The sequence below is a fragment of the Vulpes lagopus genome, chromosome 7, assembly GCF_018345385.1.
Source record: "Vulpes lagopus strain Blue_001 chromosome 7, ASM1834538v1, whole genome shotgun sequence".
Classification (NCBI taxonomy): Eukaryota; Metazoa; Chordata; class Mammalia; order Carnivora; family Canidae; genus Vulpes; species Vulpes lagopus.
This window is the reverse complement of record NC_054830.1, coordinates 45360571-45373438: the sequence shown is the minus strand read 5'-3', so window position 1 is coordinate 45373438 and position 12868 is coordinate 45360571. Positions and strand designations below refer to the sequence as shown.

Here is a 12868-nt window from a genome sequence, read left to right as displayed (position 1 = left end):
ATTTCGGTAAAGGGCTAAATGGTAAATATTCTAGGCTGCAGGTTATCCTGTCTCTATTGCAACTATCTAACCCTGCCCTCATAGCATGAAAGCAGCCAGAGATATATTAAAGGAGTAAGCAAGGCTATGTTCCAATAAAACTTTATTTACAAAAGCAGGCTGCAGACTGGATTTGACCTACTGGCCATAGTTTGCCAAGCCCTGGATTAACATATCACAAGCCAAAAGAGGAGAATGAGGTGTCAACCTGGAAGTCCATAAGCAGCATTCCCTCCTTAGAAGTCATTAAGGAAAGCACAGACCTCTCACTAGACCTGAAGGAAGAGAAAGAAAGAAAGAAAATCTGGGCTCCTTGGGGATTTAATAGGATAAAATGAAATGATGGTTCAATATATAGTCTTTTTTTTGAGTCTTCTCACATTTTTTCTGCTCTTTGGTCAAATTCTGAAGACCATGGAAAATCCGAGGGTTTCTATGAAGACACCTCTTAGAAACCAATTCCTCCTTCTAGGTTTTGCATGAAGGAAAGAGATTAACATTCTGCTTCCAAAGATCTCTCCATAACCCTCAATAAATGCAGTCCTCTAGTGGAAGGCCACAAGAGCAGATACGTGTACCTGCCCACTTCTGCCTAAATTGTTGGCTTTACTATTCAGGAAAAAAAGAAAAATAATACTGTGTCTCCAATTCCTCTAAAACACATCAGCCTGGTGCACACATTTTTCCCTTAGGAGCACACCAATGGGACTGTGCTTCTCATATCCAAGTGAGGAGGAGCCACAAACATATGTGCTGACAATCCCTGCAGTCATTTCTTGCTCTGAATTACAAAACTAAGCCAACAGGCCCATGCCTTCTCTTGTGACCACCACTGCTCAGAGAGCTGCCATGACCAGGATTACACTGTGCAAGGGGTCACTTTCCTTTTTCAGGAGGGGTCATTCACGTCTCATGTTCCCAAGAATGGCAACCACCTTTGAATGTTGAGTTTCTATCAAAACTTGAATTTTGAGACCAAAAAAGTTAAAAAGATTTTTGTTCAGTGACACACTAGTTTCCTGGGAATGGAAAAGGCTGCTAAGGAGGTACAGTGCATACCATGTGCTGACAAGTGATCAAAGAGATTACTTGGACCAAAAAAAAAGGGGGGGGGGGGAGGAGGAAGGAGGTTGGAAAGGCTGGTCAGGGAGTATTTAAAGCCACAGAGTGACTGGACTGCCCTTTGCTTTCCAATTTACTCAGAATGTCTGTCATTATAAGTAACCAGTACCTAAGGTAAGAAAGTGTCCCAACCTTCTGGACCTCCACCATCATTTCAAATATATAGTCAGAGGGACTTAGGTGAACTGAGGATGAACACGAGGTAAAACAGCACCCCCCAGGCCCACTGGATCGTAAACTGCTACATAAAAGCAAAAGCTCAAACATCAGCTTCCTGAAAAGAAACCTATTTTAAAAAATGGAAGTCCATTTTTTAAAAAACATTGATTTATTATTTGAGAGAGAGAGAGAAAGAGCACCAGTGCAAGAATGTGGGGTGGGGCAGGGGCCGAGGGAGAAGGAAACTCCCCACAGAGCATGGAGTCCAACACGACTTGGGGCTCCATCCCACGAACCTGAGATCATGACCTGAGCCAAAATCAGGAGTCAGGAACTTAACCAACTGAGCCACTCTGGCACCCCTGAAATCCAGTTTTTAAATGAAAAATATTTATTAATAAAAATAATCAGCTAATTCTGAGACGTTTCTAGAACCCTGGCAACTGCATGAGGCACCTTCTGTGGACCACCTTGTCTAACTGTCCCAGGAGCCCTGTGAGAGGGACACTGTCACCATCCTGCTCTCCACTTGGCAACCATGCTCTGCCCCAGGTCCTCAAGAGGGACATAGCAGACGTCGGGCTCGAACCCAGACCTTCCTCATTCCACAAAATCGGTCCCCATGGCAGCAGCTCACAGGTGTGCAGTGTCTACTGGAACAGGCACTTTATCCCCATGCTCCTGTTTTTATCCTCTCACAGCTCCATGAGGAAAGGGCTTAGTTTTTCTCTTATTTTACAGATGAGAAAACTGAGTGAGTTTCAAAGCATCCTGAAAAAGTCCAAGGTCACATCACAGGCCAAGGGCAGAGCTGGGATTCCAACACAGGTGCTTCCACTCTAGAAGCCAAGCAGCTTCCCACGTCATAGGCTTCCCTTCTCGGCAGTGTCCCCAAAGTCTCTGACCCTTTGCCACCAACTCTCAAAGGAGGTCCAATGGGCGGCGGTTCAGACCCTTTACAGCTTCAGCTGAAGGGCAGTGTCCAGGGAAGCCTACTGGGGACAGGCCGCCTGCTCCTCTCTTATCTCAATGCCAATGGCTCTCAAACCCCCTCACCCTGGGGCAAGGAGGAACAGTCTTCTGACTGCGGCAGGCAATACTAATTTCCCACATGGATAAAACCCGAGGTCAGAAAACACCACTCAGAAATGAGTCATTCCTGACTTCCCTGCCAAAAACAACACCCTTTTACGTAACTTGCTCACACACCAATCTTCTGCTCCTTCTAAGGGTGAGCGCCCTGTGAAACCATGGCTGCTCTTCTTCACAAATTGGCCTTCCATCTCTAGCAAAGGCAAATCAAATTGCCCTTTCTGCCTTCATCTCTCTGTTAACTGGTCAGAGGTAGCTAGACCAACAAGCTACTCCAGTGTGCTCTTCTGGTGACTTCTTCTGGAAGGAGTGGGAGATTTCTTATCTGACATTGGCTCTTGGGCTGATTTCTTAGGCCAACCACAAAAAATTAGTGTGTGGTGGGGAGAAGGTCCCAAGGAATAGGATCTCTCTCAGATGAATTTGCAAGCCAGTTTCCTGATGGAGCACTTCTCACATTTTCCATCTCCAGCTGCGTACGTGCAGAAAAGAAAGCCCTTTTTGGGTGTGTCTGTAGGCTAGACTTGGCATAAGAATAGCTGTGGGCAGCCATTTGATACATAAAATTCACTGTGCTTCTGCAACCGGAAGCAATTAGTCCAAAAAAATTTTTTTGTTATGTCTGTCCCCTTAATTTGCTAAGAGGCTCTTGATGGTCATGTCAGCACATATATCCCCGAACATCTGTATTTGCTTTAAAAAAAAAAACTGAAAACACAGATAATATTCAAAGATATATTTTACTCCTCCTTTTCTCCAGGTAAGGACAGCCTCCACCCTCCTTCAGGGAAGAGGAAGCAGAGGGAACTTCCCCCGGGTGCTGGTGGGAACGTCTCAGGAGGAAGGAACACAGAAATTGGCAAGGACTTGAAGGACGGATATGCAAGTGCCGTAAGGCTTGCTGAGCCCTGAGTGTGCCAAAAATTAATTCATAAGCAAATGCTTATTTTATAGTTTCCCACTTGCTACAAAACACTAAGCAGAAAGGAAAGATTCCTTCTGAGGGCTGGCAGGAAGGGGGGTGAAATTAGAGTGGGGAGAAAAAACAGGGGTTGCTCAAAGAGGAGTTTGATTCTGTGGCTGGGCAATGTGTCCTCCCCCCTTGCGGAGCCCAAGGGCAGTGATACCATCTTGTTCCGGTAAGCAGAGGGTTCGTTGATCACGAAGTCTGAGCTGCTCTGATGGCACTTGGGTAGGAGGAGTTTTGGAGATTAGATCTACCCTCAGGATGGCCAGGGCAGAGAGAGAAGATGCTAGAAAACTTGAGGACACCGTCCCTAGGAGTCCATAATGTCAGCCTGGGAAATATCCTGAATTTGGCTTCCTGTCATTCCAGGGCTTTAGGTGATGATGTCACAGATAACAAGGTTTCAGAATAAGGGAGCAAACTCTCTCCGTGAGGGCTGCTAGCAAGCGCTACATGTCTTTATTTTTGGATTCCCATAATTGAATCCTCTAAGGTCTGGGCAATGAAATTCAGAACTTTTAGAGAGCTACAGGCCCCAGTGACTTTATCCTCAGGAATGGGTTGAATATTCACAGATCACCCTGAAGGGGAAGAAGTTGAGTTGTCATTTCTGCAAGATGGAACTGAATTTCCAGGGAGAACAAAGCTCCTCTATGGCATACAATGGTGACTCCCTCTTTTTGAAACTTTAGCACCCAACTCAGGGTTGGAATGGCCCATGGTAGGTGCTCAATTATAATGGCAGGGGGCAGAGCCAGTCTCCAAACGTGCCCACCCTCCCTCCTTTTATGTACATGCCCTCCTCTCAACCAGAGATGCTTTTTCTTCCCTTGCCCTGAGGACAAGGCAGAAGTGACATTCTAGGAATCCCCCTGAGCTCAGGGCTTAAAAGGATTTGTAGCTTCCACTTTCTGCTTCTTGAAACACTGCTTCGAACCCAGCCACTGTGCTCTACGAATTCCAAATGACATGGAAAGGCCACATGGAGGAGAACCAAGGAAGTCCCAGTGACAGCCCCCAATGAGCTCCCAGCTGAGAACCAGCACCAAGTGCCACAGCTACATGAGTGCCCAGCAGAGCCGACTACCACATCGAGCCAATGCCAAGACCACATGGAGGGGAAGAACCACCCAGCTGAGCCCAAGCCCACAGAATTGTGACAGGTGCCAGAATAACCACTGCTTTAAGCCACTACATTTAGAGGGCGCTGCTAAACAACAGAACTAAAACAGGGGGCGAGAAGAGACAAGAGGCACATGCTAGTAAGTCTATTTCTGTAGAACCCCCACGGAACTTCAGTTTCTTCCTTGCTACAATGGGGGTCATGCGTGCCCGGCACAGCTCCCATCCCTGGCCCACCTATGCCTCTGTCTCTAAAGATGGCAAAGACTGACCTTGTAGGAAGGAGCAAGTCATCTTTCTTTTTTTTTTTTTTTAATTAATTTTTATTGGTGTTCAATTTACCAACATACAGAAAAACACCCAGTGCTCATCCCGTCAAGTGTCCACCTCAGTGCCCGTCACCCATTCCCCTCCAACACCCGCCCTCCTCCCCTTCCACCACCCCTAGTTCGTTTCCCCGAGTTAGGAGTCTTTATGTTCTGTCTCCCTTCCTGATATTTCCCAACATTTCTTTTCCCTTCCTTTATATTCCCTTTCACTATTATTCATATTCCCCAAATGAATGAGAACATACACTGTTTGTCCTTCTCCGATTGACTTATTTCACTCAGCATAATACCCTCCAGTTCCAGTCATCTTTCTTTATAAAGCACCTACTGTTCTTCCTCAGATCTTTACCATCATTCCTCAGAATGAAGCCATCACAGGCAAAGAGGCATTTGTAAGAGCCAAGCTGCCCTGGTTCAACTCTTAGGTCTGTTACTTACTCTGTATGATTTTGGGCAAGTTCCTTAATAATTTTTCATTTTAGGGCAGCCTGGGTGGCTCAGCGGTTTAGTGCTGCCTGCGGCCCGGGGCGTGGTCGTGGGGACCTGGGATCGAGTCCCGCGTTAGCTCCCTGCTTGGAGCCTGCTTCTCCCTCTGCCTGTATCTCTGCCTCTCTCTGTGTTGCTCATGGATAAATAAATAAAATCTTTAAAAAAAATAATTTTTCATTTTAGTTTCCTCTTCTGTAAAAAGGGGAAATTATGGCACCTGCCTCTTCTAGGGAGCGTGGGGATTAAATGAAATGATATGCGATAGATGCTGGAGCATAGTTCCTGGCTCATAACAAACACTCACCCGGCCATTATCATCATCGTTACGGTTTTTACTTTCATTAATTTTTAAAATGATCATGCAGTAACACTGACCTTCTTTGGTATACAGTTCCACAAACTTTCACAAATGGACAGACTCATGTGGCCACCACCGAAAAGCAGGACACACAACAGAGTCGTCACACAAAAATCTCCCTTGTGCTCTTTAGAGTCATATTGTCCCCTCACTCCTATTCCTGGCAAACACTGATCTGTCCTTTATCACTACAGTCTTGTCCTTTTGAGAATGTCATATAATTAGAACCATATAGGATGTCTCCTTTTAAGGTAGGCTCTTTTCACTCAGTGTAATGCTCTTGAGATGCATTCAAGTTATTGCATTTATCAATAGTTTGTACTTTTTAATTGCTGAATAGTATGCCACTGTATGGCTCACCTGGAGTTTGTCCAACCATATTTTTAATAATTGTTTTCATAAGCCAAGGAAACTTCAGAAATGGAATCAGCCAACCATCACTACTAGGTTCCAGGAATTCCTGGGAAAATACCTAATAACTGTTTAAAGGTTCTGACTCATAGTGACAAGGATCCCAAGGGTTCATTCTTATGTTTCATACTTGATAGATACAGGAACAGAAACCCAGGAATAACTTCCTTAATCCCATACAGACCCAGACTGGAAGGTGGGTCTCATTCTTCTTCTTTGGGTGAAACACATCCCAAATCCTGTTATGAAGTGCTTCTAAGCATAAGGGTCCTTCTGCGGCCCTCTACCCGCATAGGCAACATGCAGTTCCGGAACTCTGTAGCCTTCCATGCTCTCCTGTGATCACTCTTTCTATGGCCTGTCACTGAAAAATATTAATCTATGGAAGCCCACCTGACCTCAGACCAATTTCCCTTCCTGAGGCCATAACATGACAATCTGAACAGGAAGTGATAATAAGCACGGAATTCCGGCTGGAACTGACCCTGCCTTTAATGGATTATAGCATTTCAGCAATCATTAATAGTCACAATGGCAGTTTTAACCCCACTCAGACTAACTTCCCAGCTGGTCACGTACTACTTCAAACCAGCTCCTCTAAAGCAGGATGAAATTTTACATCACTCCCCCTGGGGCTTCAAGGTTCCTGTCCTTAACTGGCTCCACACACAACCGAGTTCCACATCATTTTCTCCAGAGAAAGAGAAGCTCGGGGCCAAGGGAGATCTGGCAAGTCAACTCTGGGCTAGAATGAATTTTCCTGGAACCACAGGTCTCTACTGAAGCGGTGGGCTAATTTCTCCTCCACCCTCTGAGGTCACAGAAGGGGGGTGGGGGAGGACAGGGAGAGGGAGGAGGAAAGAGCGAGCATGCATGCCCTCAGTGCTATGCCCTCCCATCCTGGCTCACCCACTCATGAGCACGCTGGCTGCCTTAAGAGAAAACATCTCCGCTCCCTGAGAGGCTGAACTACTGGAGCTCTATCATGGCATTTCATCTGGAGCCTGAGCATATGAGTAATAAATGTGTGAAAACATGAAACTAATATTCATAATTACTTTACAAGATAAAGAACTTGAAGGAAAAACAGCTTCTGTGTGCCTTGCCATTGCCATCAGGGGTACACTGTGAAAAACACGGCATCCTGCCAGAACCTCAGACTTCATCTTGCCAGCCCTGCCTCAGCGCCGGCGGCCCTCAGCCCCCGCAAGCCCTTTCCATGCTTCATTATTCCTTAATTAATGGTGCCTTCATGCATCTTGTCATCCAGACTCTTTGAAGCCTCCAAGAGCCAACTGGGACCTCTGACCTTCTCATCTCCAACATCCCTTTAGGTGCCATTTTGGGCAACATTTACCAACTATCAATGAGTGTAGGCTCCCACCTCAAGCAGGGAGCATTAGAGAGTCAGCACTCGTGATATCCTGTCCCTAGCCCTTTTGCCCCACTAGGTTTTTCTCTTCATCGTTCCTTTTCTACTGAGGTATAACTTATGTACAATAAACTTATTTTAACTGTATGGTCACGGACTTTGAAACAGGTGTGTACTCATGTAACTGTAAATATCTCCAGCACCTCAAATGTTCCCCTGTGCCCCTCCTAGAAAATATTCTCTCCTAAGTTATGACCAATTTTATCATAGAATTATTTTCAGTTTAGGTTCTCATTAGCTCTCCCCCAAATTACTGCTAATTAGCTTTTTAATTATTGGGCTGCCTCCTCTGGACCCTGCTTTCCTCAACTCATCTGTCCTACACTGCCAGATTTATAGTCCTAACATGCAGCTCCAAGGCCCTGTGAAGGGCTGCCCTGCTATTGCATACAAACTCTCCCGCTGCCAGCCCCCATTTACCACCCTATGCCAGTTCTGCTCAGTCAGAGGGATCCAGTCCCTGTTCTATCAGCACCACCACAGTTCCTGCTCTCTGGGCCTCCTCTTCTCTCCCAAGTGGCACAATAGCCACTCCATGCCCCAGCTCCACACCCAGTTTCCGCCTTTTAGACTTGCAGCCATCCTTCAAAGCCAAGCTCATCAAAAAACCTTCCCACTCCTCACATAGATGTTGTTACTTCTTCCTTGGAGGGTCCACATTATCATTCTTACCTTTTGGATGGTATTACCACTATCCTTGAGACAGAGCTTCCTATGTGTATTTGTTTGCATTCTTGTATCCTTGCTAGAGTTTTCAATTTCTTAAAGACTGAGCTTCTAGGATTCTAGGATTTCTCTAATTAGTAAAGCTTTAAAAGAAAACTAGGAAGGGGAAGGAATAACCTAGGGTTTCCAAATTCTTCAGTCAATAGTCAAGAAAAAAAACTGTCATCCAATATTCAAATATTTTCATTAAAGTATAGACACTGAAGAGGATATAATATCAGAAATAAAATGGTAAGATGGTCTTTCAAATTGAATACAACTTAATTTATGAAAAACTCACCACACTGCCTTCATTTTTCATACTTGACTATGCCTGAAGAAAATTCTCATAGACCATCTGGCTCCAGGGTCTAGAAACCACAGCCTTAGTCTCTACTAAAGCACTGTGTACCCACAAAGTGCTCAATAAATGTTTAATTCAAAGGATCTAGTTACTGGAAATCATGTGGTTGAAAGACAAGGAGGATTTGAGCACTGCTTCCAGTCTGACACGGCAGTGGGTGGGCCACATCCTAATGATGAGAAGGACCACAGGACCCACCCACGCTCACGGTCAGACTTGCATGTGACAACATCAAACAGCAATCCCAGTGTGTCACAATTCCGGTGCCAATGTGAATATTCAGGCATGCAGTGGACTCTGCCACTGGTTCAAATCTCTACTTACAGCCCCACCTAATAGTGAAAGTGTGTGTTAGGGCAAGCTGGGAAGGGAATGTGAGAAGACAGGACTGTCACAGGTGGGTGTGCAGCTTGTGCAAGGGCAGGGCATTTGGGAGAGTGAGCAGTGAGAATGCAACCTGGCTTGGGGCGAACCTATCCTCAGCAAGCCACTTCCCTTTCTAATTTGTACTAAGAACCAAGACTCCATTAACCTGGACTCTGAATTAAGTTCAGACTCAAGATCAGACATACACATAAGGATGAAGTTTATGGTATATTAATTATATCTCGATAAAGGAGTTATCAGTATGTATGTGTACACACAAACACACACACACAGCTAAGTAAACCCTTATTCAAAAGCCAACAGAGAAGGAAGGCTACATGAAGAAGGGGATAAGATATTTAAAGAAATAATTTTAATTGCCATTTTGACATGAAAATTATTAATATGTAATTATTAAATTCATTAAAATTACTTCACTAAGGACTTCTATCAAGAATTCTTTCAAGTATTTATTACTCTTTTAAAACATATATCATATCCAGCTGCCAAAAAATCATCTACACATCTCTGACTGACCTAACTTGACTTTCTCCTATTAGTTCAAATTGATGTTATTAGTTCAAATGGTTTTACTGAACTTTTCACTTGAAAGGTATAGAAATTTATAGCTAGCAACAGCTGCAGTGTCTATTGATACAAAAATTAAATCTAAACAGTACAGACAACCCAAAATCCTTTTTGGACATCTACTGATGGGATTATGTAGGATCTTGGATAAAAACTATAAATACACTTCATTCAATCACTCATTGAACAAACATATATGGACTTCCTACCATGCTCCAGATCTTGGACCAATTTTCTTTGCACATCCTCAGCAGTTTATCAATTTTTAAATGTAACTCATGTTTTGAAACCAAGTCTGAATTATGACTGAATAACCAAGGAAAATACTGGTAGAATCTGCTTTTCATAAGAACAGAATTTTGTGCTCTAAGAATGAGCTGTCCATCATAGAAGAGCCTTGGCACTACCCAGGTGCCTGGGTCTTAGATTCTCTTCCTGCTCAGTAGGGATGCCACACAGCAGCAAGCTGCCTTCTTACCTGTATGGTGGTGTTGCCACCTTCCAGGAGGGCGATGGCCAGGAGAATGCTTTCATGAAACACTCGGTCACTGGATGCATTCATTATGAGGTCAATGACCAGATTGGAGGCACCCTCCTTGTCGAGGTGGCACTGAACCTCAGCCAGGCTCATCTCACCCCTGCTCGTGGAGCTGGACCCAGAGCCTCCTCCTAGGAAGATGGAACATTGTTTTTTTTAACCATAAGCAGAGTATGTATTGCATACTTACTATGTACCAACACTCAATGCACTAAATATTTTATTGTTAGTATTATCTCTTTTAAACTTCTTAAAAACCCCACAAGGAAAGTACTAATTATTAGGAAACAGATGAAGTCACTTGTCTTCAAGGAAGATATCCAGTTTGTAAGTAACAGAGATAGTGTATAGACTCAGGCAGGTAAGATAAAGAATGACAGATTTCTAGCAAGAGACCTAAAGCCATCCAGCCAAGACTCCCTGACATTAAAATACAATGACTCGATGCAGAATTATTAAAAAAAAAACTTTGAGTTCAAGAGACAAACCAATCTTATACATGTCTTAGAATACTCCTAAGAAAATATAGCCTATAACAATGATTTTAACCCTGTTTCTAACAAACCCAAACTCAACCTTTCACATAATTTATTTGTTTGTTTGTTCGTTTATTCACTCATTCATTCAATAAATTGTTACTCAGTGCTTGGCATGGAACCAAGAGCTGGCACTAGAGACTGAAGAAAACAGATGAAATTCCCATCCCCACTGAGCTTTAGATGACATGAATAAACTTAAGACAGGGCCTATGTCATTTTAGTGGAATGCATTCCAACTGTGTTTAGAAAGTGCCTACATGTGAACTTGCCTTGCATTATTATTGGCAATAACTGAAACGTTAATGTATACGGGGACATGGGTTGATCGATTTCAAAAAGAAGAAATCATCTACCAGTCCTTCCCCACAGACCTCATTTCAAATGCCACCTCCTTTACACTGCTTTTCTTGACTATCTAGATCTATTATATCCATAGTGCAGAGCAGAAATTGGGCTGTGTCTCTTCTCTCTTACAGCTTTTTAAAGCAGAAACCATCCCTGATGCATTTCTAAAATGCCCTCATAAGGCCTCCCATAGGCCTCCCATATTTGTGGAATGACCCCACTACAAAAGTAAAGAGAAATACGTTTGAGGTGTTATGCGAGGAACTTCTGCATGAGAACTTTCAGATGAAATGCTAAGGTCCCTCTTCCTGGGACGTTCTAATAACTATATCTTCACTGAAGCTATAGCGTCCCATGAAGTGAGCAAATACACTTCATTTGGTGAGAAATGCCAAGATGCCTTCCCAGAAATTGCTAGGATAACTTTATTAATCACTGAGTATTTTGGTGCTACCTACAGAATGCCCCTCAAGCCTATAGTGTGTAACAGTCATCATTATAGACAAGGAATCAGACAACTCATATTTGTGCTTCAAGAGAGCACTGAGCTCCTGGCCCCCTTAAAACCAAAACCCACACCTACAGTTGAGTTTAATGTTCTTGCAACTTTTGCCTGTAACTGTGTTTACGTTCTGTGATCCCTTTGAGGAGTTTTTCTTAAACAATTCTATATAGTTTTTTTTTTAAATATGTTAACTCCCTTATGAGTTTGGGAGGAATACAGCATAATCAGAATTAGATATATTGAGGTTCAAATTACAGACCAGTCATTAACAAGCTTCTACTTTTTTCCGTTAAGAAAAGATAATAGTACCTGCCATATAATGGGGTGGGGTACTTGGAGGAGCAAACAAGAATGTCAAATGCTTGGGAGAGCCCTCGGCACTCAGTAGGTGTACAATAAATGGTAGCTTTCACCATCCTCACTACTAACATCATTTTTATTTAATGAAAAGAATGAATCCTTGTGACCACAAGAAAATGGGCAGTAAAATCAATTTTCTTGAGTCATTCAAAAATTACCCAGAGGGTTGCTGTACTGGAAAGAGGGGCAAAATACTTAGCCAAAATCTAATTGCAGGGAAATATTTTTAGAGATCACTTTGATGGTAGACCAAAGACAAAACAAGTTGCTAGAAAACACACTTGCCACCCAAATTCATCTGTTAGTTTCAACCTGTTAAGGAGAAATATGTAGCTCTCATGTGACACACTCAATTCACACGTGCAGCTAATTAGCACACCACACAGCCTACCTCCTCCCCCAGGCTTGCTGGGTCCTCCTGGTGACAGCGGGCCATTGCCAAAGCTGGTAAGGCTTTCTCTTCTTCCTGAAGGTCTGATGTTTCCATAGTAACGGTTGACCAAAATTTGCCTGAGCGCCTCACCCTTAATTCAAACAGGATAATGAAATCAGGTCTGAATTTAATGCATAACTGAGCTACTAATACTAAAAAAAACACGGGGGGTACTCAGTTATAATTGGCTCAGTTTCACTCAATGAAAAAATAAATTATTAATAAAAGCACTTGGAAACTATGAAGTTAACTTCTTCAATATTTTCTCAGGAAAGCACATCATTAAAAAAAAAGCAATCTAGAATATTAAATATCTCAAGTACTCTCCCCCTCATAGTGATAAATACAGAACATTAATTTTGAAGGGCAACTAACAATAACAAAAACAAAAAAGTCCCTTTGGGGCCTGCCAATAAAACTCATACAAAATGAAAACTTTACAGGTCACCTTTCATATAGCAATATAAAAATGTTACCCCAGGCACAGGATTTATTCTCAAGATTGTAAGAAAATATTAAGATATAAAAGTAATACTGCATAATGATATAATGAGCTGAGAAAGTAAGCCTTTCTTATAGAAATAGTTAAATGGGCCAAGTGGTGA

General features: G+C 43.1%; 1 protein-coding gene across 10 annotated transcripts in view; it reads right to left on the bottom strand.

The window, feature by feature from the left end:
• The window catches only part of ITPR1 (inositol 1,4,5-trisphosphate receptor type 1), a 319907-nt gene that overhangs the window by 92263 nt on the left and 214776 nt on the right, over positions 1-12868 (bottom strand). For all 10 annotated transcript variants that reach the window (XM_041762303.1, XM_041762302.1, XM_041762300.1 and 7 more), the window contains 2 exons: positions 12222-12354; positions 10022-10212 (listed from right to left, as the gene is read on the bottom strand). In XM_041762303.1, the coding sequence (XP_041618237.1) occupies positions 10022-10212; positions 12222-12354 (324 nt within the window). The remainder of the gene's footprint in view (positions 1-10021; positions 10213-12221; positions 12355-12868) is intronic.